This window comes from Monodon monoceros, unplaced genomic scaffold (genome assembly GCF_005190385.1).
Source record: "Monodon monoceros isolate NGI ecotype Baffin Bay Population unplaced genomic scaffold, NGI_Narwhal_1 Super_Scaffold_6, whole genome shotgun sequence".
In the NCBI taxonomy this organism is placed as follows: Eukaryota; Metazoa; Chordata; class Mammalia; order Artiodactyla; family Monodontidae; genus Monodon; species Monodon monoceros.
In genome coordinates, this window is record NW_021703783.1 from 90973103 (window position 1) to 90999914 (window position 26812).

Here is a 26812-nt window from a genome sequence, read left to right on the forward strand (position 1 = left end):
TGGTGCCTCCATCTCTCCATTTATAGATATTTACGAAAGAAAGTCATGAGCAACAGACCACAGTCATGCAAAAGAAACGCACACCCCTCCCACCCCCTCAAACTAACCACCGGCCCACCCCGGAACCCCAAGATGCCCACCCCCCGACAGTCCAGCCGCCTTCCCCAAGGTTCTGAGAGCAAAGGGGGAATGTCCTTGAAGGGTCGGTGGGGAAAGGGTGGTGGGTCTGGGGTTCCTGAGCCGCCAGTGGGTAGGTGCTGGAGAACCCAGGCTGACCAGACGGAGGGTATCCTGGCCCTTTCCCAGGCCTGGGTTCTGGAGTTAGTAGGAAGGGGCCTCCCAGTCTCTGAAGCCCCCAGCTCTCTCCAGAAGGTCCATGGAGCCAGGGTGAGCCACTCTGTCCTGAGTGCGGTGGAGGTGTCCTGGCAGCCCACCCCCGAAAGAGGCTCTGGTGGGAAGCGAGAGGGCGGGCCTGGAGGTCAGATGGCGGACTCCCTGCGGTAGGAGATGTTGTCCAGCGGGAGGGTGGCTTGCATGCGCTCCAGATCCAGGTGGCTGCCAAACTCCAGCATCCGGATGATGCCCGCCTCCTCCTTGGAGCCTGCCTCCAGGCCCAGGCCCGCGGCCACGGCGGCAGCGGCCGCGGCCTCCTCCTCCATCTCCTCTTCCTCCTGGCTCATGAGGGCCAGCTCGTTCTCATAGCAGAAGGCACTGGGCGGGGGCGGTGGGGCGGGCAGCACGGTGATCTTACTCTCCTGCAGCTCCCGGGCGGAGCAGCAGGGCGTGCCGGCCACCTCGTAGGTCTTGTGGAAGCGCGAGTAGTCCACCTTGTAGTGGCTCTTCTCCTCAAAGACCACGGGCTCGAAGCGGTGGCCCCATAGGATCTCGCTGGCCAGGTAGGAGCTGCGGGCCTGGGTGGTCATGGCCGTGGCCTCCACCATGCCTTCCAGGATGACCACGATCTCAAAGTCCTCCGACTCCAGCTCCTCCTTGCCCATGCCGTAGAGCGGGCTGTCCTCGTCGATCTCGTGGACGATGATGATGGGCGACACCAGGAAGATGCGGTCCAGGCCGATGTCGTAGCCCACGTTGAGGTCCCGCTGGTCCAGCGGCAGGTACTCGCCCTCCTGGGTCATGTAGGGCTTGATGAGCTGGGCCCGCACGTGGGCCTCCACGATGTGGCTCTTGCGCAGGTTGCCCACGCGCCACATCAGGCAGAGCTTGCCGTCGCGCACCGAGATGACCGCGTGGTGGCTGAACAGCAGCGTCTGTGCCCGCTTCTTGGGCCGGGCCATCTTGGCCATGATGGTGCCGATCATGAAGGAGTCGATGACGCAGCCCACGATGGACTGGACCACCACGGCGATGACCGCCAGCGGGCACTCCTCCGTCACGCATCGGAACCCGTAGCCGATGGTAGTCTGCGTCTCCACTGAGAACAGGAAGGCACCCAGGAAGCCGTTCACGTGCATGATGCAGGGCTTGGCGGCCGCCGGGGCCGCCCCGCCGCCTCCCGCCACCGGGGACCCCGCCGCGGCCCCCGCCGGGCCGGCCTCCAGGTCACCGTGGAAGAAGGCGATGCACCAGAAGAGGAGGCCAAAAAAGAGCCAGGAGACAAGGAAGGCCGCGGAAAAGATCATGAGCATGTAGCGCCAGCGTGTGTCCACGCAGGTGGTGAAGATGTCCGCCATGTAGCGCTGCGACTTGTTGCTCAGGTTGGCGAAGTAGACGTTGCATTGGCCGTTCTTCTTGACGAAGCGGTTGCGGCGTTTCCGCCGGGGCACGTGGGCCTGCCCGTTGCGGCTGTGCCCGTGCATGTCCTGAAGCCGGCGTGGTCACCTGGGAAGACGCAGGGCCTGCAGGGGAGAAGCAGACACGTGAGACGCTGGGGAGCGAGTGGCTGCCGTGGGAGCGGCTCTCCAAGGGCCCCCGGAGTCCGGGTTCCAGGGCTGCAGGGAACCCACCCAATGATGCTCAGAAGGGGCGGAGCCTGGACTGGGACCCAAGGCTTCCTCCACCACGTGGGCAGAATGTTAAGGTGGTTCTGACAACAGGGAGGGAGTGCCTCCGTGACTGGCCCAGCTCCGGGATCGGGGTCTGCCAGACCAGAAGCTGAGGCCACCGGGATCCAGGCCCTAGTCCCAGCCCCTCCCGCTGCCCCTCCTCCCCCACCGAAACCTCCTGTGCCCGCTCTTCCGGGGGCTTCCTGATGCCCATCTCGGCAGCGTCCTTGCACTGTTTGTCCCACGTGCCCTGAGCAGAGGAAGTGGTGAATGCTCTGGGCCCCGCTCACCTCCCTGGGCTCAGCCTCTGCCCTTCTGGGTCTCTCGGGGGTCGGACATTCTCCTGTGTGGTCCAGTTCGGCAGCCACTGGCCACCTGTGGCTCTTACATTTAATTAAAATTAAATAAAACGTTAGCTTCAGTTACCCGGCTGCGCTCGCCACATTTCAAGGGCTCTGTAGCCACATGTGGCTAATGGCCACCATACTGGACAGAGCAGATGCAGGACATTTCCATCATTGCAGAAAGTTCTACTGGGCAGTGCTGGGACCCACAGCCCAACGTCAGTTCCTGTCCTGTCCCCAAACTTGTTGGGAGCAGTGGTGGGTGAAGACTCCAGTGTGGTGGTCAGGACGGACATAAGGGGAGCCCTGATTTTTGGCTCCCGTGTAGGCATCCCTATTTCCATATCACAGGTGAGGAAACGGGGGCTCGGAGAGGGGAACTGGCCTAAGGCTGCACCGCTGGTAAGTGAGTCCAAGTCCAGGTGTGTCTAACTCTTCAGCCCCCAGGTGCTGTCAGTATTGCTGAGTTCCCGGTGTGAAGACCTGGGGTGGCGGAGGCAGACACACCACTACCTAGCTATGTAAACTCAGGCAACTCATTTCACCTCTCTGAGCCTCAGTTTCCTCAGTTGTAAAACGGGGATCAAAACCCTACCTCACAGGACCCGAGGAGACAGTAGGTGCTCAGTTAAAGCCAGTTGCCCTCCTGCCTTCTTTCCCGCTTCCTAGAGCAGGAGGAAGCTGGTGAGAGGCAGGATTTGCCTGTCAGCATCCCCAGCTGTTTTGGTGGAGGTGGCCTCTCACCCTGCCAGGTGGCGGGCGTGCCAGTTGGGCCCACGGAGGGCAGACCTTCCCCTCACCCTCCTCTCCGCTGGGGCCCCAGGAGAGAGATGGTGCCGCCCAGGGCCCCAGCGGATGGCAGGGCCGGGGCTGGGCCCGGGCTCGGGTTCCTAGTAACGTTTTGGCCCAGAATTATATAAGGCTGGAAGTTTCTATTTTCTGTTCTATTCTTCTTCCTGATCTAATTGTGCATCTGTGGCAATGTTTATACACTTCCCCGGTTCAGGACAACTTGGTTGCCGCAGCAACCGGTGCGCGCCAACGCTGTAATTTAGAGATCAACAGCTTCAGAGCCTGCCTCTTCCTGGGAGAAACTCCCTCTCTCAGCCCAGGGAGAGTGAGCCCTGCCCCCATCTCCTCCCTCCCCTGCAGTCACCCTATCCTGACTCTGGGTTCTCCTCCCTTTCCCCCTTAAAAGGAGCTCCCTGGATCCCACAGTCCTGGATTGAAGTCCCAGATCCACCATGTAACTTGGGCAAGTTACGTGACTGCTCTGCACCTCAGTTTCCTCATCTGGAAAATGGGACCAGTGAGACCCATCAGTCTAAAGACCTAACAGGTAATGCGGGTGTGCAGGGCTGGCCCTTAAGAGGTCATGATTTTAACTGGGCTTCCCAGACCCTCTCTGCTACCTCCCCTAGAGTCCCAACAGCCAGGGCTCCAGGTGGGTAGCCCTGAGGGCATTGGGGGCCAGGGGCACCTTCTAGGCTATAAATGGCTTTCAGAGAGGTCTTCCTTCGCTAAATACATCCCTCTCTGCTTTGTCTCACCATCTTGAATGCATCCATTAGCACCACAGAAAGAACCAGAGCCCGTAGGAAGGGTTTCAAGATCACTGATTTCAAGATCCTCATTTTACATCTGAGGCCAAGGAAGCTCAGAGCTGAAATGAACTTGCTAAGGGTCCCAGAGCAGGTGCGCCAGCCCTGAGCAATCACCTCACTTCCACTCCTGGAAGGTCAAGGAGGTGCTCCCGGGAAGAGGAGCTTCCTCTCTGGAGGGGGTTGGGGTAGGACTTCGGGGCTAGGGAAGAGAGGGCACCAGCCCAGCCCTGGCAGGCCCTGGACCCACCAGCCTCAGGTCTGCAGGATAGAGAGGCAGAGGGGACAGAGTGTAGCAACCTGGGCCTTTGGTGGATGAAGACGGTGAGGCCCAGAGAGGGTAAGGGCCCTGTCCAAGGCCAGACAGGAGCCCAGGGTCCTGCAGGGCCCTCAATCTCTGCCCAAAGGAACTGGTCCTGACCTTGGGGGTTCATCTGGTGCTGCAGGAGAGGGTTCTTCATGGGGCTCCCCCCACCAGCACTGCCCACTGTTTCCCATCCCTTAGTGGAAGTGCCAGGAGTCTCAGCGAAGCCCCAGGACGAGGCTCCGTACGTCCCTACCCCCTACACTCACACCCTCCACTTCAACACCGCCCCAGCCCCTGCCCTTCCGTCACCCCAATTCCCCATCCCCAGCACCCACATGTAGCCCGGGGAGGGGCACAGCTCATCTCCCGGCCCCATGCCTCCTCTCCCGGTCACAGCAACCATTCCCCGAGCCCCTGCCCTGGGCCAGGCCCGGGGCCACCACCGTTGTGCCTGCTAGCTCAGGCGGTGCTCAGAAACGTCCACTCCTGGGCCTTTGGGAAAGCTGCCCGCGAGCACAGGTGCTGCCACCAGGTCCGACACTCCACCACGGGCAGCCCATGTGTGGGGCGTCCCCCTGAAGACCCTGGGCTGGTGAGGGCCCAGCCCCTCGTCCTCAGTCACCTGCCCAGATACACCACCACTCCATCCATCACCATAGCCCCTGCGCAAGAGCGGGAGGTTCAGCTGCCGGCACCGCACGAGGATGACACAAAGTGAGGGGTACGGAGCTCGGCCAGTGCTCGCGGGTCACAGCTGCCAGGAGACGGCCAGCTTTTCTGTCCCTTGTTTGTCACATGGGGCTTCCTGGCGAAGGCACAAGGACCCAAGGGCAAAGTGTGAAAGAGAAAGGGACACAGATCATGGGAGAGAGGCGACAGGCATTGATGATTGGGTACCATCTTCCTCCGAATATAGATGTTTTATTAAAAGAGAGAGAGCGAGGGTGCCCTAGCTGTTCAGGTGCCTGTACCATGGCTACAACTAAGTGTACTTTTCTGGAAAAAGGGAGCTGGTCTAATCCGCTTGCACCGAAAGTGCCCTGTGCGCACACACTGGGGAACAGGGTTTCTATGGTGGGGGCCCGGGGGGCCGGGCGCTCTGGCTGCCTTGCTGGGTGACCTGGAACAAGTCCCTCCCCTTCCCAGCCAGGCTCTCCCTCCTTTATTCTAAGAGTGCAGGCTGCAGCATCTTTCACGGTGAACGTTCTTTCTTTTTGGGAAATAATGGGGATGGGAGATGCTGGCTGCTTTTTGAAATGTAATGTCCTTTCTTAGCCAAGTGAAGAATCGACAATGCTGTGCAAGTTACCAACTCTTTTTTTTTTTTTAAATTTTGCTGTGCTGTGAACATCTGGATCCTGGACAACTAGGGAAACTGAGGCTGAGAGCAGGGCTGTGGCACATGAGTCAGCAGCTGGCGATGGACACCTGAGCCTCAGGGAGAGAGTGAAGGTGACCAGCAGGGCTGTCAGCTCGCTGGCACCATCTCTATCCTGCTCCTTCCTGAGGAGTTAGGGAGGGCTGGACCCTGCCTGCCAGGGGGTCCAGAGAGGCAGGAGGACCACCCCGCACCTGTGTCCTCTTAGGTTTTCCCTATGATACGATGACACCAAATGCCCCCTCCTTGCCCACAGCTCCCTTTGCCGAAAAAAAGCCAATAAAGTGGCGGCAGCCTCAACGGTTTCCCGCAGCCTGGGAAGGCTGTGCAGGCGAACCTCCCCACGAGCACCCGCCGCCACTCGTGGGAGTCACGGTGGCGTCTGCAGGTGCGTCACGCAGGCCCTCTGGCCCCAGACAGCAGCAGCAGCGTGTCCTGAGGCCCAGGCGGGCTGGCCTGGCCGCACTCGGCCCCTAGACGGCTTGGCAGGAAGGGGCAGAGGCGCACACGTAGGGGGTGCTGAGCTCGCCTGCAGGCCTTCAAGCACCCCACTGATGTTGGGTGGGACAGCAGGGGAGGCGGAGGGACCTGCCGGAGGTCACACAGCTCAGAGTGGGGCCCAGCTGAACCCGTCATCCCTCGGTGGCCGCCCTCAGAGAGGGAACACTCTGGAAGTGCCAGCTCTATGCCAGGCGCTGTCTGGTCCCTCTTGCTGAAACATCACTACAACTCTGTTAATTTAACAAGTATTTATTAAGCACCTACCACAGCAACAAGCAGGGTTATTACTTCTCTTCCCAGCTGAAGAATCACAGGCTGGGCGTGGGGGTGGGGGAGTAGGGACGGGGATGGGGTCACACAGCAGATGTGGCAAAACCGGGATTCCGACTCAGGCCTGGGTGGGTCCAGGTTCTGGCTCACCCTGGTCCCCAGCCTCTGGCCTTCCCTTCACCTCCGACGATGCCCTGTTCAACCCGGACCCCCTCGTGCCTCTCCCCAGCTCTCCAGCCTCAGCCCGAGCCCCCTCTGTTCTCTGAAGCCTTCCGCGGCTGCACTGCCAACCTCCAGCCCTGCTTCCTCACAGCCCCTTGACCCTCACTCGGCTTCTTTTCAACTTGATGAAAATAACGTGCTGGTTAAAGCCTCACATTCGGGGCTTTAACCAACACATTAGGCTCTCAGGCTCAGCTCTGTCAACCTCCTAGCACGTCCTCTGTGGACCTCGGTTTCCTCACCTGCAAAATGGCGATGATGCTAACAGTACCTACCTCACCTGCGTAATAGAAACATCAGCTGAGGGTTCAACAGGGCATTGCAGGTAAAACGCAATGAATGAGATGAGATGATGATGGTGATGAAGACGGCGGTGTAAGAACACTGGCCTGGGAGACCGGAAACCTGGCTCCAAGTCCTGGCTCCACCACTAACTGCTCCAGCCAGGGGCTCCTTCTCTCCATCTGCAAAATGGGGGACCGTAATTGCTCTCTGGCCAGAGAGCTGGGAAGATGTAATGAAGTAAGAGCCCAGCACAGAGTCTGAAATAAGGCCGGTGATCTGGTGGGCGTTCTTGAGTCTGATGAGCCCCACTCATTCCTGAGTCCCTCTTGGGCCTGAGGGGAGGCTGCCTCTTCTAGCAGAGGTCGCACCCTCGGGGAAATGGGGGCGGTGCAGGGCAGAGGGTGGGGGGAAGAGAAGATTCCCCTGGGAGAAGTGAAAGGAATTAACAACACTGCCCCATTTCCCAGCCTTGTGAGGAGCACAGGGCCTGCCCCCAACCCCAGCTCTGACTGAGGCCTCTCAGGCCTGGACTACCCGCTTTGGCAGGGAGGGTCCTTTCATCTCACACACGTGGGGATTTGGAGGAGCGAGAGGACTTAAGTGCAGGCAGCTGTGCTCCTCAAAGAGTAAGAGGTGGCTAAGGATGGATCTAGCCATGGGGGTGTCCCGTCCTGCCCATAGTCCTCTGCAGGCCCCTGTCCTGCTCCTCAGACCCTGGGAGGTCTGACTACCTTCTCTCTATGAATCTCCAGAGCCCAAATCTTCCCCCTCCCAGGGCAGTGGCTCTGACTCTGGAGTCTCTGTACCACTTTCCAACTGTGTGACCTTGGGCAAGTTACTTAACCTCTCTGGTCCCTGCACGCCTCATCCTTAGGTGGCTCTAAGAGTATTCTTACCTCATAAGATTATTCTGAGAGGTAAATGGGATCATGCACAGGTGCTCAGCACAGAGTAAGTGGTTGGTAAGTGGTACAAATCACTTCAGAGGCTGAACAGTCCTTCCCTCGATCCCCTCCCCTGGATTTCAGATGTCATGCCCCGGAGCCCACCCTGCACCCATCATGCGGCCCCGTCCAACTTTTCTTCCAACACCAGCACTAGGGAGCAGGTGAGTAAGAGCAGTGCCCTCAGACTCTCACAGAGCTGGGCTGGCTGGCTCCAGCAGGATCCTTGACCTCTAAGCTTCAGTGCCTTCATTTACAAAGGAACACAGTAACGCCTACCTTGCAGGGTGGTGTCGTGAGGACCAGAAGCAGATTGTCAACCGTCATAAAAGTGCAGGCCACACCGTGGGGGCTCAACAGACTCTCTTCCTCCCCCTCACCTTCTTTTGTACCCCGAAATCCCACTGCACACGTAGCCCCTCCCCCACTGGCCAGCAGTGTGACATTGCGAAATCCACACGGAGCATTTAGTGTGCACTTGCTCTGTGCGGGCACTGTTCTGAGTGCTTTACGCTGATCAATTCCTGCCATCCTCATCATGACCTCAGAGGAAGTTTCCGTTTTCATCCCTACTTTATTTATTTTTTAAATTTTTTTGGCTGCACCACGTGGCTTGCAGGATCTTAGTTCCCTGACCAGGGATTGAACCTGTGCCCCCTGCTGTGGAACTGCGAGTCCTAACCACTGGACAGCCAGGGAATGCCCCATCCCTACTTTAGAAGTAAGATAACCAAGGCACAGAGAGGTTCGGCAACTTGCCGAAGGTCACACAGCTTGTAAGTAGTAAAGCCAGGATTTGGAACCAAGCAGTTTGATGTCAGAGCACAATCATTAGACACTCTGCTCTCCTGCCTCAGAGAAACACTGTCGTATCAAAAGTTTCTTCCACTTAGTAAACACTTATCACGCCTGCCCTCCTTTGTGCCAGGTTCTGTCCAGCAGGTCCTACTGGGAAAGGAGAAACTGGGTCATAGGGCAAGTTGGAGCCAGGAACTGGGTCCCTGATTTGAGGTCCAGACAGAGCCTAGACACACAGGTGACTCTGGGCTCCAGAGGGGCTCTGAGCAGTGTGGGGTGAACTGGCTCATTCCTCCAGCTCCACAACCACCTCACCTCCCAACCACTCAGCCAGCCAGTGAACAGGTTTAGAAAGCAAATTCCCCAGAATGTCCAGACGGACCTTCCAGTCATGGCCAAATGGCAGGAGCTGGTGGCTGGAGGACAGAAGGGCCACTGCTCCAAGCTGCAGGTACGCCCTGTGCTGCATTGCTGACGCCTGGCCCCTGCCCTGATAGATGGAGGGCTCCCTGCTCCCAAAGAAGCCTCTTCTATTGGCCAGACAGTCCCACCAAAGAGGCCCCCCAGACACATTTGCCCTCTCCCTATAGGAACTTGAAGGCAAGAGCAGATCCCCGAAGGCTTCTCTCTTCCAGAACAACCTCTGCTCCCTCGCTGGTGGTGGGATTCAATCCCCCACTGTCTTGCTGTGGCTTCTAGGGACCTGCTCTGCTGCATGCTCATTCCTCATAGGCGCTCACTCAGTTACTATTGCACACTTGCTGCGGGTCAGGCACAGGCTGTGGACTCACGCAACTTATGCATCGTTTGGGGAGAGATGCTATACACGTAACAAGCATTTGCACAGGTGACAGCCATCAGCTGTGGTGAGCTGCTTGAAGGAAAATTATGGTGTGACGTGAGAGAGAAGAAAAGGGGCCGTAGTTCGATGGGGGTCCCCGAAGGCCTCTTTGAGAAAATGACATTTAAACCGAGACCTGAGTAGTAGGTGGGAGCCAAGACAATCGGGAGAATTGTGTGTCTGTGTGGAAGAGGGGTGTAGAACATTCCAGAAAGAGAATCTGCAGCAAGGCCAGAGAGCAGGACTGAAGTGAGCAAGAGGGAGGGTCGCCCAGGATGAGGCCCCAGAGGTGAGGGGTGGGCAGGGTTTCAGAATTCATCCTCATTGCTATGGGAAACGGGCAGGTGGTGAGGTTTTGCCTGGTTTGATCTTTTCAACTTTGATGTGACATCTTTAAGACAAATAGGAATAAGCTGTAATATAATAAACCCTTGTGTATTCACCACCAGGCTTCAAAAATAAAACGTCCTCAATATGGCCCCAGTGGCACCCCTGCCCTTGTCTGGCCTCAGAGGCCTCTGCTGTCTGATCATGGGGCACACACCGGAATGAGATGTCAGGATGCTTTGTGGGGCACAGTGGAAGCTGCAGGCCAGCGACAGGGCTGCCACTGCTGCCCAGGTAGCTGATGACGGTGGCCTGGAGCCGCCAGGGTGGTGGCAGCGTTGCTCATGAGACGTAAAGAGACTGGGGACACATTCCGGACAGAGAGCCCCCAGGTGTGGCGATGGGCTGGGTGGGGGGTTGGGAAGAGGGGTGTCAGGAGTAGGTAATGGTGAGATGCTGAAAGAGGACCAGTTCCTAGTGTGCAGTGGCCTTGGAATGTCCACATCGGGAAGTCCACGGCATGTCAGCCCCCGAGATCCGGACAGAGCTAGACTCATTCGATCGTGCACACCTGGATGAGGCTGTAAGTTGTAAGAGTGGATGAGATCGCCCAGGCAGGGATGCTGGATGGGAAGAGAAGAGGGCCTCAGACCCAGCCCCGAGCATCTCCGGCACGCGGAGGAGAACCTGCCTCCGCAGATGGAGGCCAAGGGGCAGAGGGAGAGGATCAGCAGGACAGCGGGGCCCCTGAAGCCAGGAGAAGAGGGAGTTTCAGCAGAGTCGCCCAGTTGGCCCTGACCAGCCCAGACTACCTAGGCCAGTGGTGCCACCTCCTTTTCCCCATTAGGGTGCTCCCTCTCCCTGGCCAGAAAGGGTGAAGACTCCTCATGGGCAGAGGAAAAGGCAAGGTGCTGGGCGGGGTTGGGGGGGTCAGGGGGCAGGAACAGAGGTGACTTCCGCACAGCCCACAGCAGCCTTCCGATCCCAGCTCCACAGCCAGGGGTGGGCGTGATCACTGACAGCCCCTCCCCCCATTGCCTCATCCTGGGCTTCTCAGCAAACAAGACTCCAGGAGCTGGAGCTGCTGGCCTGGGAAGAGGGTCTCCCAGAGTTTGGGGAGTGGGGGCTGATGCCCCCTCACTCACACAGGATTCCTTGAATTCTCTGCTGGGCTCACAGGCCGAACCTAAGAAGAGGTGTGGGGAGGAGGGGGAGTGGGTCAGGGGGGTCAGAGCCAAGTGCCAGGGCGAATTCAGCCAAGGCCACCCCGGGCAGCTTCGGAGAGCCATGCGATTGCCTGTGACACTTGTGTGGGCTCCTGGGCCTGCAGACACTCAGGCACTCAAAGAACCAGGCGCCTGGTTTGCCCAGCCCAGACTGGAAGCTGCCCAAACACGATGGCACACCGAGGAGCCAGTGAAAAAAGGAGGGGGAGTCCGGTAGGAAGCAGTGTAGGTCTTCAAGATGTGTTTTTTTGTTTTGTTTTGTTTTTGCGGTACGCGGGCCTCTCACTTTTGTGGCCTCTGCCGTTGCGGAGCACAGGCTCCGGACGCGCAGGCTCAGCGGCCATGGCTCACGGGCCCAGCCGCTCCACGGCACGTGGGATCTTCCCGGACCGGGGCACGGACCCGCGTCCCCTGCATCGGCAGGCGGACTCTCAACCACTGCGCCACCAGGGAAGCCCTTCAAGATGTGTTTTTAAGTGAAAGAAGGTAACTGTGATGAACACTGAGCATAGTATCTACCATTTGTATAAAAAAGGAGAGAAAAGAAATTTATAGATACACATCTTTGCTTTTCTGTGCTTGTCTATGGATGGAGACCCAGGAAACTGGTGACACTGGCTGCCTCCGGGGAAGGGAAGCAGGTGCCTGGGGGAGGGGTGGGAGGAAGAATTCTCACTGTATTCCCGTTTGTGTCTTTTTAATTTTAGAACCATATGAATGTATTACCTACAAAAAAAAAAAAAAGACACATAGAAAGTTTTAAAACTAGTGTGTACCTATGTGTATTTTCCGAGAAGGGTCATAGCATTCATAAGGTCCTCAAAACGGACTGTGATCCCAGAAAGCCTGAGAACAAACACTTCACTTTGGTACTGAGTGGCCATGGAAAAATGTCTTAACCTCTCTGAATCGCATCCATAAAAAGGGGAGGGACAAGACCCACTTCATAGGCATGTTGCCAAGATGAACAGTGACAGTGGAGGGTAAGGGGTTATAAACTGCAAAATGCAAAAACCCTTTGTGAAGGGGATGACTTACCGTCACCTCCAGTCCTCTCCGCTGCCCCCTCCAGGGCTCCTCTGAGCCCACGATCCTCCCAGCAGTTCTGATGGAGGCTGCTGGCTCACCCTTGCCTCCCTCCTCAAGTCCTCCAGGCCTGAGGGCCCCTCTGCGGGTTGCCCCTCTCCCAGCCTCTCTATTCAGAACCCATGCAGTGTCCAGGCTCAGCCCTGACTAAAAATACCACCCGGCCCCCATCACCCTCCAGAGACAAGCAGATTTGGCACCTGCTCCAGTGTCTGCTGGGCGTCTAAGAGGCATCACAAACCCAGCATAGCCAAGATGGAAGGATCGCCCCTCCCCTGCCTTCCCCATCTCTGTCTGTGGCCTCCTGGGGGTGCTGCTCAGGCATCACATCTGGGCGTCATCCTTCAACCCTCCCCAAACCCAAGAGTCATAATCCTGGTATGATAACTAACATTTAGTGTTTACTCTGGGCCAAGCCCTGGCCACTCCTTTGACCCTCATGACACCCTGGAGGTGGGCACTGTTATTTTCGTCCCCACCGGGAGTTCAGGAGCTTCCCCAAGCAGGTGAACCGCAGGAATGGGACCTGGACGTGGGCCCCAGGCCCAGTCCATCCAGCCTGCGGCGCCCTCCCTGCCGCAAGCCACGTCATCGCCGACAACTGCACGGGGTCCTCCCTGAGCCTCCCTGCCTCCACTCCCCGTGCAGTCCGTCTCCACACGGGCTGAGGACCCACGTCACTCCTCAGCGTGGAGCTCTCGGCTTCCCACGGTGCCGTCCTGCCCTCCAGTCTCCCCTCTCCACTCCCACCCCGACCCCCGGCCCCCGACCACTCGGGCCTTTCTTCTTGCCCCTCCTGGATAAAATCCTCCAAGACTCCACTGCTCACACCTTCCTACCATTCAGGTCTGGACTCAAAGGCTGCCTCCTTCAAGAGGCCCCCCAGGCATTCTCCGTCTGCGTCCTGGTCTTCCTCACAGCATTTATCCAATCCAAACTGATTTCACCCACAGTCTCCGCGAGTGCCGGGACCTCAGCTCTCTGCTTCACCCCTGAACCCCAGTGCCTGGCACAACGCAGACACATAATAAACATCCGACGACTGACAAAGAGACGAGGTAATTTCAGCCTGTCATAATTCCCGTGAAGGACCTAAGCAAGGGTGATGTGACAGAACGTGACCAGGGAGGAGCTATTTTTGTCACCAGAGTTAGGGAGAACCTCTCAGTGGAGGTGGCCTCTGAGTGGAGACCAGAAGGAGATCTTCTGTGGTGCTGGAGTGGGGCAGGACGTCCAGGGCCTCGGGCCTCGGCCTCACACTCTTACGGAGCACTGGCTTCTCAGCAGGTGTCCCCAGGTGTCCTCCCAGCTGGGCACCCCGGGTCCTAGGCCCATAAAAGAAGCTCCGAGGACAGGAGGAGGCAGTGCCGGGGCAGGGTCAGCAGGAGAGGGTGCAGCAGACAAGCCTCGGAAGGGCCAGACAGCGGCAGGGACACTTGTGCTCATCCACAGCCGTGAGCGACTGTCGCTGTCAGAATGCCTACTAAGCGCAGGGAAAGAGCTACGTGCTCACCCGTCACCTCTGACCGTCTGCCAGCTGGCTCCTGAGGCCAGAGACTCGCAGACTCCATTCACTCATTCATTCGTTCATCACCCTAAAAACACGCTGAGCTGGACAGGTAGCTGCCCTCCTGCCTAGTATGTGTCCAACACAGCCCAGTGTCGTCCCTCGGAGGGCACTTCATAAGTCATTGTGGAATGAATGAACACTTATTGAGCACCTGCTGTGTGCTGGGAGAAGAGAAATGAGTAAGACACCACCCTGCTTTGCTGAGCTCCGCAGGTAAGTATGTGAGGAGGGCTGAAAGGATCCTCACGGCCAGAGGGCTTGGAGAGAAGGTCGCCAGAAAGGCACGAGGCAAACAGAGAGCCCAAAGACAAAGCAGGGCTGGGGGGGTGCAGAGAGCGGGACCTAGGCCCCAGGGTGGGGTGGTTGACCAGGAGGCTCGGGGGCCTGGAGCTAAGTGGGCTGCTGGGCAAAGGAAGGAAGGTCTGAGGACAGAATAGCAGTACCCTGCAATTCTCAGCACTTATGTTCTTAGGAACCAAGCACCCTGGAGAAAAGGAATCTGGACACTCAAGCCTTCTCAGTGTTGCCTCCAGAATTTCTATACAGGGCAGTAAATTTCAGACTTTCTGACCAAGACCCAGAGTAAAAACATATTGTGGGGCTTCCCTGGTGGCGCAGTGGTTGAGAATCCGCCCGCCAGTGCAGGGGACACGGGTTCGAGCCCTGGTCCGGGAAGATCCCACATGCCACGGAGCAACTAAACCCGTGAGCCACAACTACTGAGCCTGTGCTCTAGAGCCCGCGTGCCACAACTACTGAGCCCACGAGCCACAACTACTGAAGCCCACGCACCTAGAGCCCGTGCTCCACAACAAGAGAAGCCACCACAATGAGAAGCCAGCGTACTGCAACGAAGAGTAACCTCCGCTCACTGCAACCAGGGAAAGCCCGCGCACATCAATTAAGACCCAACGCAGCCACGAATAAATAAATAAATCTATATATTAAAAAAACCATATTTTACATTGCTACTCATCATACAATACAGTCCATATATTTTAAGAGATGAAACAAAAGCATCACAAAATAATACCCTCATTACATACAAGTGCTTGAAATTTTCTTTTTTTAAAAACTAATTTATTTTATTTTATTTATTTTTGGCTGCATTGGGTCTTCGTTGCTGCACGCAGGCTTTTCTCTAGTTGCGGTGAGTGGGGGCTACTCTTCATTGCGGTGCGCGGGCTTATTGCTGTGGCTTCTCTTGTTGCGGAGCACGGACTCTAGGCGCACTGGTTTCAGTAGCTGTGGCACGCGGGCTCAGCAGTTGTGGCACACGGGCTTAGTTGCTCCGCGGCATGTGGGATCTTCCCAGACCAGGGATCGAACCTGTGTCTCCTGCATTGGCAGGCGGATTCTTAACCACTGTGCCACCACGGAAGCCCGAAATTTTCTTTTTTATTTCATAAAAAAAAAAAAAAAAAGCGTAAGTAGTGGACTCAACTAACTCAATTTCACAACCACTAATGGGTCAGGACCTGCATGCAATTTGAAAAGCACTGACCTTCGGGGTGCTTAGGAGCTGTGAATGGGTTGAGATGGGATCTAGGGCTTTTCTTGAAGCTGCAACTGACCATTCTTGGATCATGGGCTTTGGGGGCACACAACTGTGGGGAGAGTTGTTGGAAGTCAAGGGGGAGTATGTGGAACAGTCTGTTAGACCCTTAGGGTCACAGGACCTCTGCACTGCGGTCCAAACAGGGACTCTGGGTTCTGGGTCCAATCCCTTCCCCGGCCCTGTATTAGAACCCACTGCTATCCCCCTAACAGATGCCATTCAGCAGTTGTTGCCCACCTCCCATGACAGGGAGCTCACCCCCTCCTCAGGCAGCTCCCTAGAGTGTGGGGAGTGAGGCTCTGCCGTGCTATTAATGCAGCTGGTGACTGTAAGTCCTTCCCATGGCTGCCTTGTCTGTCCTCTCTGTCCCCTGGCCTGTCATCTCAGGGACCCGGGCCAGCTCCAGCACGAGGCCATGGCCTGCTCTCTGCCCCACTTGGTTCCCTCTCCTCCCTGTGGCCCGGCTCCTGCCCCATGGCTAGGGGGTGGCCCTGGAGCCCAGCCAGAGAGAGGCTCTTTCCAAGGTCAGGTGGCCTCAGGATCTGCAGCTGCACAGCCTGGCGCTGGTGCTCAGCCAGGCCTGCCCCCACCCAAGCAGGTCTGGAGGGCTCAGCACAGAGGTCAGGTGCTGACACTCAACACAGCCAGAGGAGCAGCATCTGAAGGTGATGAGCGGGGACCTGGAAGTCTGCCAAGAGTGGCCACTGAGGGGTCAGGACACAAAGAAGCTCATGTCTACAACAGGCCATGTTACACTGCCAGGCTCAAGAGATCTTCCCAGCAACCCGCAGATGCAGAGGCACAAGCCCACCCTATGGGTCAGGGGGTGGAGGCTCAGAGAGGTGAAAAGGCTGCCTAAGGTCACACAGCCAACTCAGGGGTGGAGTTGGACTTGAACCCAGATTTTCTGTTTCTCATCCACAGGCCTCAGCGGGGACTACTGAGGCCAGAAGAAAGAAGCCTTGGGGGAACAGGCTAGATTCCTCAGACCCCAGAGTGCAGAGCCAAGGCCAAAGTGGGGGGCAGGTCTCAATTAGCAGAACCCTCTAGACACAAGCGGGCTGCCCCGGGAGATGGTGAGCTCCCCGTCAAAAGGGTGTGAGGGGCTCTGATGCCCATGTGTCAGAGTGACTGCAGCCTCGTCTGCCCCCGGTTCACGTCACCCACAGCCAGGGCCCCTCTAGCTCTGTACCTGCCACCTCCTCTGTATGGCCTCATGGAGTTCTCCCATTGCTGACCCCTATTCCATCTGTCCCCAGGCTGAGTGGCACCTTAACTCTTCGGGGTGGGGGGGGAGGTGGCGGGCTAGACTTCTCAGGCCTACAATGGGAGAGGGGAGGCTCCTTCAGGGAGTTTGGGATCGGGGTCGGAGAGGAGCTGCAGGGTGGTGGTGGGGAAAAGACTTCGCTGGGGTGTCCCAGAGGCCAGTAAATCTTGGTGCCAATTCTGCCACCAAGGCGAGGTTGGGCAAACTCCCCTCCCCAGGCCTCAATCTCCCCATCAGTAAAATGGGATCAGCCCCTCACTGTGAATGTACCCCCTCCTCCCCGGCCTAGCTAAGGTCCCCTTCCATCCTCGCTGCCCAGGTGGAGCTGGGATGGGCTCCGAGAACAGGTGGGGCAGCAAAAGGAAGAAGCCAGACACTTCCCCCCACCATCACCACAGGTAGCCCGTTTCACAGAGGAGCAAAGCGAGGTTCCCAGGGGGATGGTGACCTGGTTAATGTCACTCAGGATAAGTGAGTGATCCAATCCCAGGCCTGTCTTCCTTGCTCAGCTGCACCCACTGTGACAAGGGGCTGCTGCCCCTGCCTCTCTCTCCAACCTAGGGGTTTCCCCAGGAGATCAGCTCATCCCCTGCATAGATACAAGGAGTGTCTGAGGGAGACAGAGGTGTCGGCAGCCCTGGAAGAGGGGAGGCAAAGGAATCAGAAGGAGCCCCGAGCTCTGGTCCAGCCCCAGCTCTGTCACCATCACTGTGTGACCTTGGGCAAATCACTGTGGTCTCTGGGCTCCATTGCTCCATCTCCCAGCAGAGTGCTAGAGAAAAAGCAGACACAGGAGCAGACCAGCACTGCAGGGTAAAGGTGGGGAGAGTGGCCTCCTTCATCCGAGACCAGGGGCTGTTTCTGCGCAGCTGCACCCACGCCCCACCGCATCTCCCCCCTGCCCTTCTGAAGCCCCCCCCCAAGGCCCACCCAAGCAGGTCTAGACCCAGGCTGCCGGCTGATAGGTCACCATGGCAACGCCAACTCCCTACACAGCACCAGCTGGGGTCTGGACCACCAAGGACCACCTTCCTTGGTAGCCCCTCTCCTTGACCTGCCAATGCTCCTCATGGGCACCTCCCCCTGCTTACAGGCCAGATGTTCCGGCATCTGGCAGTAGGGCTGGTCAACGACTGACCAGGTAGCTACAGGCAGGACTGGGGGAACTTGCGCAGGGAGAGGAAGGGGAGCCCCAGGCTGGACGGGATGCCCCCTCCCTCCCTCAGAGGCCAAATGGAGGGTCGCAGAATGGCTAGAACTGGGACTGGGTGCATTCCCAGCGGGACAAACAACATGTGGCTCTTTCTACCCGTTGGACCTGGGGCAAACTCTTGCTTCTCATTGAGCCTCAGTTTTCTCACCTGAAAAGTGGGAGTGACGGCCTTCAGAGGGTGGCGGGGAGGTTTAAGTGAGGTCATGAATACAAAGTCCAGCGTAAAGCCTGGTACATTGGACCTTGTCCCCTTCCTGCAGCTGGACCTCTAGGAAAACCTTTGTCACCCCAGCGGCCAAGCAATAGCACCATCTATCTGAGCAGTTCGCGTGTATGAGATGTGAGTGAGCGGATGTGAGTGTGTGCAAGTGTGTGAGAGAAAGCGTGTGTGATAGTGGGCCAGAGAGTGTGCGAGCTGGAGGGTGTGTGTGTGTTGGGAGGAGGTGAGGCAGGGGGATGCATGCGCCGGGGGCCACGGGGGCCGCACTCCAGCATTCCTCCCACCCATTTGCCTGGCCCGTGTGTCCTGAAAAGGAACAGGGGTCTTAGAACCAGGTGAAACCCATCAGTTCAAATTGAGTCCAGTCACTTTCCATTTGTGTCCAGCTGGTCCCTCCCCCTCGCTGAACCTCAGTTTCCCCTTCTGTGAACAGAGGGACCCACCAATGCCCCAAGTCAGGTTCAACACAGGGACCAGATGACGGGCCGCAGGGGCAGAACTGGCCCCGGCCTTTGGGAATGGGGGGCTGAGACCCGGAGCAAGCTGGAGCGTGAGCTCCCCTGTCCCCCGGCTGCACCCCACCCACCACCCCGTCAGGCCCGTGTGCGCGCCTGCAGGAGCGCGCGTGTGTGACTCAAGGTCTATTCATAGCTGAGCTCCACCAGCTGCAGCGTCACAAGCAGAGGGGCCTCAGCCCATATTATTATTTCAATTACCATCTGAATTAAAAGTTTGAGCAGCGATCAGCCCACGTAGCGAGGAGAAGAGGGAGCAGGAGAAAAATAAAGATGAAAAGGAGAAGAAGGGCTGTGCTCGGAGATCCCCCCGCACCCCAAGGAGGACTGAGTCGCTGAGGAGGGAGGCTTAAAGGTTATGCCAACCCCCAGGATTCCTGCCCGCCCTTCTCCCAGGGCCCAGGGTCCTCATGGGAATGGGAGGAGCGCTTTGAGAGACAGCCCAACGGCAGCCACTTTGTAGAAACAGATCATTTAGTCCAGATTCTTGACCACGCGGATGGGCGTACTAAGCTCAGAGAGGGTGAGGAACTGACCTAAGGTCACACAGGGAGCCACACCCAAGGCTGCTGGCTCCAAGACCCTCTCTTGCCAGACAGGTCCCATCTACAGTTTCTCCTGACCTCACAGGCTGTATGACACTGACATCTGTGGATGGCCCTGGGGCAGGACCAGGGAGGACAGAGGCGGACCTGCTATCCCTGCTGGTTTCTCTTCCTGCTTCCTTCTCCCTGTTCCCAAGGCTGGCTCCCTTACCCACGGCCCTAGCCTAGAGCCAGCACTCTCAGCCCCCTGCCAAAGCACCCAGCAGCCTGCGCTCCCAGTCCCAGACCTCACTCCACCATCAGCCCAAAGGCCCCTCCTTGCCCACTGGCGCAGGGGACAGAGCCCTGGCTCATATTTAACTCTCCAGTCAGCTTTGGGCAGGCCATTCTTTGTCTCTGAGCCTCAGTCTTCCCCTTTGTAAAATGAGTTCTCCCCTTGGGCGCACGTCTATTTCTATGTCTTCAGAACAGAGCCCCCATGGGATCTCTGAGGGGGTGTCATGCTCTGGGGCGACGCACCACCTCCTGCCAAGCCCCATCCCAGGGGAGGGACGACGTTTTCCACTCTTTCCTCAAGGAAGTCCCAGGGACAGCCCCGGAGCATCAGACTCAGGCCCGGACTCAGACCCAGGTTCCTCCACTTCCCTGCTGTGCGACCTTGGACAAATCACAGAGACTCTCTGAGCCGCGGCTCCCCCATCTATAACACAGGGACCTCAGTTCGACATTGTGGGGTTGCTGGGAGGGTTAAATGAGAAGGAATTTACAAAAGCTCCGAGCCCAATGCCTGGCACGACGACGTGAGTTTCCTTACTGGGAAGCCGGTAAGCGATGGGTGCTGCTTCCCGGCTCCTCCTGGGGGTATCAAAGACTCTCGAGATTTTGAAGGTGGGGATGCTATTCAACCTCCCCCATAAAGCAGGAGTCACCAGGGCAGATCGCTGGCAGGCACTCAGTCAGCTCTGCTTGAATAGCTCGGGAATAAGAAGCTCCTACTTCACAGAACAGCCACAGATGCACCTCTGGCTCTGGGAACCTTCTGGAAGGGGCCATAATCTTCCATCTGAACCCCAAATCCAGCCTGGCCCTGACTGGGACTGCCTGAAACTGGCTTGAAAATGAGCCTGAAAGAGAGCTCTTCAAATAGACCAAGTGAGGGATGGGAATAACGGCCAGGGACGGTGAGGATGGGGCAGCCAGGGAGCAGGAAGGGAACAGGGAGGGGGCCAAAGTGAGAACTGGGCCCTCAAAACTCCTGGGTCCTGTCCGGGCTGGCCACAGTCTTCCACAGGAGGTGTGTGTATCTGCCTGTCTCTCTGTCTACTTCCAGGCAGGGCTGGGAGCCAGGAGCCCTGGGTTCAGGCCCCAGCTCTTCTTCCACCCCCAAACCATCAGTGTCACCTTGGCGGGGCGGGGGTGGGGGGTCCACTTCCCTCCCTGGGCTTCGGTTTCCACTTTCGTAAAATAAGGGCATCAGACCAGTGATTTAAGTGCCAAGCCTTCTGTCTGAACCGAAACGCTCTCCTGCCAATGGCTGTGTCAGCCTGTCCCCCACCTCCAGCCCAGCGTGCCGGGAGCCGTGGGGCCCCTCAGTGTCCGGTTTCATGCCAGAGACCCTGTCTCTTCCCCCGTCCCCCTCTTTCGTGTCTAGTACCTCTTTCACATCTAGGACTTTTGAGGGTTCTATCACCCCATTTTACAGGTGAGGAGATGGAGGCATAAGGAGGTAAAGTCACTTGCTCAAGGTCACAGAGAGCCATTCAAAATTCAGGACTCCTCCTCTGTGCCCAGGACAGCAGTGGGACTCAAGGGCATCTTTTTTCAAGAGAGTCATCAAGATCTTGAATGGCCAACAGTTCTCGATACAGATGTAGACTCTGCATGGGGTGAGGGTGAGGGGGCTGCCCAAGGTCACACAGCAGAGCAATGACAGATCGGGGTCCTGAACCCAGGCTCCCTGCCTCCCAGGCCTCGCCTAGCCCGGGGGACAGCAACGCGGCCTGACCTGCCCTGCCCTGGGATCTCTGAGATTAGAGCCCTTGTTCTGCCTCGAGGCCCTGCCTGGCTGCTCCCGGAAGCCCCCAACACCTGGGACTGAGGGGGAAGAGTGAGCAGGAAGACAGGAAAGAAAGTTGAGGGTTGGCCGCTTGCCCCCCAGCCCTCTGTCCCTCCCTCTCCTTCTCTCCTCGTGCAAGGGGAGCGGTGGTGATGTAATGCACTCGGCTTTGGTCCCGATGCCAATCTCAGAAGAGAGACGACAGATTGCGTGAGCCAAATTTGGCATCCTAGGGGGAGAGGCATGAAAAGTGGAGATGTGGAGGAGAGGAGCGAGGAGCCTGGGGAGGCGCAGGAGAAGGCCCCCTGCCCAGCAGACCCCAGAATGCCTCCCTCCTTCAATGCCGGCCCCCACCTCCTCCCCAGCCCACCTGGCCTCGGGGCCTCCCCTCCTCACTCTGCGAGGCCGGCCTGGCTGCTGCTGGGACCCTCCAGGCCTGGTGCTGCCAGTCCTGCCCGCCCCCCGACACACCGCTCCAGCTCCATTTCCCACCGCCGCTAGTCTCCTGGTTACCATGTTGCTGGTTGTCATGTCGCTTACATGTCCTCGTGACTCAGTGGTCCCCGCAGAGGGGCCCCCTCCTCCTCACACCCCCCTCGGCACACGCCCCCGCCTCCCCCAGATCCACATTAAGAACCATCCCTCCCTGTAAGCCTACACTGTTCCTCCTCCCCTTCCCTCTTAGATCCTAAGCTAAGAAATTTTTTCACGGCATCTCCTAAAGCTACTTTATTCTCTGCTCCGCAAATGTCTGTTAAGAACCTACTGTGCTCCAGGTTTGTGTCAGCTGCTTCCAGAGACCTCACATGGTCTGTAAATCACTTGGCAACCCAATGAAGTCAGTACCATCATCCCCACTCTCCAGCTGAAGAAAGTGAGGCTCAGAAAGGTCAGGCCAGCTGCCCAAGGTCACCCAGCAGAAATTCAAGGCCAGCTTTGTCTGCTCCCAGTCACCCCAACACTTTTTATGGGAGAGGAGCTTCTCTTTCAAGGGTAACCCAAAGGTTCCTGAGGAATAGCTCCCAAGCCCCAGCTCCCCCCTCTAATTCTGGGTACTCCCCTTCTTGGTCAGCCTTATTTCAGGCCATATTCCCCTCTCCCCATTAGCTGTTCATCTTTCCAAAAGTAAGATGAGTCCTTACTCCCATGTGTTCAGCGCTTCCCCAGCCTGAACAGCCCTCAGCTCATCTGAGCGCAGGCGCCCCCTCCTCCCCTTGGAGGTCAGTGGGACAGGGAAGAGTGTCCTCGTTCCACAGATATGGAAGTTGAGGGTCAGGGAGGAGAGTGACTTGTCCACCGTGCTGGTTCCTCAGCTAGCTGAGCTGATTTCTAGAAGCCTAAATGGAGGATATACAAGGCCCACTGCCCAGCGTGGAAAACCCCAGAAAGAGCCCATCCTCCCAGTGGAGAACAGAGTAGAATATTCTAGGTTCAGCCCTCCAGACTCCCATTTGGCTATGGGTCAGCTCAACGGCCAACAGCCTTTGCTCCTGCCATGTTGCACCTCAGCCCGTATCCTACCACCATCTTCGACGTTTTGTTCCCCTCATCCCAGGCCGAGCCAGGACCACCGTTTGGCTCTCAGGCCCCCCAAATCCTGCCAACAGCTCCAAAAAGCCCCAAAGCCCTGGAGGTCACAAGACTGAATGTGGGGGAGAAGCAGAACAGACATTTTACACACACACACACACACACACACACACACACACACACACACACACACACACACAGGTCTGGCTCCTCTCTGGGCCTTGCATGCGTGGCTCTTAGGCCTCCCTCCCTCAGTTCCCCGTTCCCTCAACCTGCTTCTTGACATCCTACTTCTCTTGAGGCCCTCACCTGCCAACTCAGCCAGGCCACCCTCCACCTGTCTCTCCCCCTCCCCCACCCTCTCCCCATCCCAGAGCCTAGGCTCTGGGGGCAAAAGTGTCATGTAGATGCTGGTCGGGGGACACTGCGCACCGGCACGGTTGCAGGGAAGTTTCCCTACTCCAGGGCTCGTTCAGACCTCTCTTTCCCTGGGGTTCTCCGTCTGGGAAGGGAAAAGCAGTCTTGCCTCTCTGCACAGCCTGTTTCCACCACTGTGAAATGTGAACTGCCTTCTTCTCTGGATACCTGTCCACCAACCCTAGGGTATTGGGGTCCAAAGTAGGTGCTCAAAACATGAGAAGTGGGATTTTGTTGTCAGGGCCATTTGCAAACAGGCCGCAGTTGGGGAGGTGGAAAGGAGACACAAGTCACCTGCCTTGAAACTCCTCCAACCCAGTGTGACAGCTGGGGGTGGGTAGAGGCAGGGAAAGGTCATGGCCGGGGCAGAAGGTCAAGGCCCCTTTCACTCACCTCTACCCCCCTTCCTGGCAGAAACCCAGATCTCAACGCTCCCGACGACGACGACGACGGACAGAGCTCACCAGGTCCCGGGGAGTCGCCTGACCGCGCTGAACGCACGCCTGGCCGCGGGAATCCGGGTCAGGGATAAGGTGCTGAGCGGGCGGGGACCGAGCCGCCAGGCCCTGGGACACACAGACACGCACGCGGCCGGACAGACGACGGACAGCGCCAGCGGCGAGCGCGGGCCCGGCTTACCGCGGGGCGCAGGGTCCGACGAGTCTCCGGGAGGCGGCGAACGGGCGCTACATCCCAGGCGCAGTCGGGCGGGCGGCGTCCCGGGCGGGGAGAAGGGTGTCCCGGCGCCCACTCCCCGCGAACTCGGTGGGCCGGCCCCGCCCCCCCTCCCCGGCTGCCTGTGGGTCTGTCCGTCGGTCCCCGGGTCTCGCGGTCTCCGGGCCGTCCCGCGCCGCTCCCCGCGGGCCGCCCAACTTTCAGCGCTGCCCCGCGCCGCGCCCTCGGCGCCGCCTCGGCTTCAGCATCGTCGGGCCCCGGGCCGGGGCTCAGAGCGCGAGGGTCCGGGGACCCATGGCGCTGGCGCCCCCCGCCCCCGCCGCAGGCTCCTTCCCTCCGCCGCCCCCACTGTTCTCTCGCTGTCACTCCGCGCTGTCCCCCGCCCTGCGCTCCGCTCCCTGCCCCGCTGCGCTCGCCTCTGGCCCCGAGACCCCCGCGGCCGGGCAGCCCCGGCTCTGCCGCCACCTCCCCCGCCGCGCCCTCGGCTCTCTGTTTCTCCCGGTCTCTCCTGCCCCCGTCGGTCTCTCGGTCTCTCCCTGCGGGTCCCTGTCTTCGTCTCCGTCGCCTTCCCAGTCTGTCCCCTGCCTTCCTCTACCCCTGCCCAGTCTCTCCCCTGCGCGTCTCTGTCTCGCTCCGGTCCCTGCCTCTGTCTCTCTCCCTCCCTCCCACTCTCGGTGCGGCCCCCGCGGTCTCGGACCCAGGCCCCCGCCTCTGCCGCGTCCCTGGCTTGCCCGGGAGCCCGAGCTCCCGCCGCCCGCGGCGCGCCGAGAACTCCCAACTCGCGGCACGCCGCCCGGCTTTGCGAGACTTTCGCCCCTCCTCACACGTGACCCGCGCCCCACTGCGGAGGCCGCGCGCCCCCACCCCCAGCCCCGGAGCCCCGGGCGGCCCGCCGGGCCCGGCCCTGCCCCTTCTCCTCAGCCTAGCCAGGCATGACACCCCCTCCCACCCGCCGGCCGCGCGGGCTGAGCACGGGCTGGGGGCCGCGTGGTCCGCTCCTGCCCGAGATCCTGCCCGGGTTTTCCTCCTCCCCCCAGGAGCACTCCTCCCAGAACCCATTCCGAGGGTGCGCTCCCGGGTTTTCTCGCCCCCCAGGGGCAGGTGGAGAGGGTTCCTCCATGCTGGGAAGGGAGTGGGTGGGAGAGGGTCGCTACCGGCTTCGGTAGCGCCGGGCCACTCCCCTCTATGGTCCCCTTTCCCTCCTGAAGAACGGGCAGTTAAGGACCCTGCACACCCCGCTCCGGGAGACGGAGGTGTGGCCCTGCTGGAATGACCCTCACAATCAGCTAGGTAGCACCGCCCCGTTTTACAGACTGGGAGACTGAGTACCAGAGAGGGTCACAGGCTTGCCCAAGGTCACCCAGAGGTGGCAGAGGCGGGTCAAACCCCAGTCTGTCTCTGCGTCCCCATTACCCCAGAGTGTCTTTATAAGGGAGGATCGCGCCCTTTTCCTTCTCGCCCTGAGTGTGCTCAGGTCTGGGCCCACACTCTGGACTGCAGGGAGAGGACCCCAGCGCCTCAGCCCCTGGTGAGCCAGCCATTTCCGTGGCCATCCTGGCACCTCACTCCAACCCTCCGAGGACGCAGGAGGTTGGAGGATGCAGGGTAGGAGGATGAGAGAATGCCTGCAGTTAGACAGCCAGAAGGACTTACCTGGGAGCCTGGCCATCTCTGACTGGCCCTAGTTAAGAGAGGGAGACTGAGGCATCCGAAAGCTGGATTGAGAATTTATTGAATATAAAATCTCCTGCTCTGCCTTCCTCTGATCCTCTGAAGTTGCATCAGGCACAGGAACCACAGCACATGAACCACCATGACGGTGTCCAATCCCCGCAGAGCCCCCTCACCTGAAAGGATCCAGTCCCAACCCCTCAGCGTGAGGTACAGTCAGGCCCCACCTTATCCCACACCCCATGTACCCACACATACATCCTGATTCCTATAGATTCCAGAACACACCAGATGCTTCCACACCTCTCTGCCTTTGCACGTGCTGTTCTTCCTGCCTGAAATGCCCTTCCTCCTTCTCTGCTCTGAGAATTCCTGCTGTTCCCCAGTCCAGCCTCCACGCCACCTCCCCTAGGAAGCCCTCCTGCTGCCCTCACCTCACTCATCCAGCACCGGGCACAAGTTTGGTTCTTGTTAAGTAGGCTTGGGAGTCAGGCCAACCTGGGCTCAACGGCACATGGAGCTTCATGACCTTGAGCAAATTTTCTATTTAACTTGTCTATAAAATGAGGACCCTCACTGTCCCTCACCTCACAGGTACAGATCAAGTGAGGTGGATGCACAAGAAATGCACAGCTCATAGTCGGTGCTCAATAAATGTGACCATCCCTTCTCGGTCCTCCCTTCAATGCTGTGCAGAGCCGCACAGCACGTATCCCATTCCATGCCCCGCTTCCTCATTACCCTGCTGTGTCCTCACATGGCGGCAACCAGGACTGATGTTCCATGGAATAAGTCTTTGGTGTGTGAATGGGTGGGGGAACTCAAGCAATCTGAACGCTGGGTCAGCGGCCATGTGTGCCTGGTACCTATCATACCTTTCCATGAATTGAAAGTGGGAGGATGCAGGTGAAACAAATGGCCTGTGGTCTCTTCACCTGGCCAGAGGCCTGGCCTGGTGGCTGCCCTGGGAGTGTGGGGTACAGGGGAAGGAGGAGGGGCAGCAAGAAGGGGGAGATGGAGACAAGGGTGTCTTTAGACCTAGAGCATCTTTTCCCATGGGATCAAACCCAATGTTAGGTCCCTGGGCACCAGTTTAAGGAAAGAATGGGGGCTTAGGAGCAGTGAGTTCAGGGAAAGAGGAGGAGGAGGCCTGGTGGCTGTGACGACACAGGGGTTGAGAGGAAGCATCTGGTGATGGTCCCCTTGCTAGGCCTGGGGCTGCAGACTGCAGCCCCCATTGCTCATCTCCTGTAAGGAGAGTCCTATGGAGGCTGAGGGTGGACTGGAAGGAAGTGGGGAGAGGCAGAAAGGACAGCTCCAGGCAGGGAGAGCTTCATGGACCCCAGAAAAAAGAGTATCTTCTCTACCATCCACCCCTGTGTGACTCTGGGCAGCTCACCTGTCCTCTTTGGGCCTCAGTTTCCTCATATGTAAAGTGGGGA

General features: G+C 58.5%; 1 protein-coding gene across 2 annotated transcripts; it reads right to left on the minus strand.

The window, feature by feature from the left end:
* Positions 1-23882, minus strand: KCNJ4 (potassium voltage-gated channel subfamily J member 4). 2 transcript variants are annotated; one of them, XM_029206104.1, is made up of 2 exons: positions 23664-23882; positions 1-1856 (listed from the first exon to the last, which is right to left on the minus strand). In XM_029206104.1, exon 2 carries the CDS (start codon positions 1815-1817, stop codon positions 480-482), a length of 1338 nt encoding a protein of 445 aa, XP_029061937.1. In that variant the 5' UTR covers positions 1818-1856; positions 23664-23882; the 3' UTR covers positions 1-479. The 2 variants fall into 2 exon arrangements, with proteins under 2 accessions (XP_029061937.1, XP_029061938.1); XM_029206105.1 differs by lacking the exon at positions 23664-23882 and adding an exon at positions 6902-6968 and having other exon boundaries at positions 162-1856.
* Between the last annotated feature and the right edge of the window lie 2930 nt (positions 23883-26812).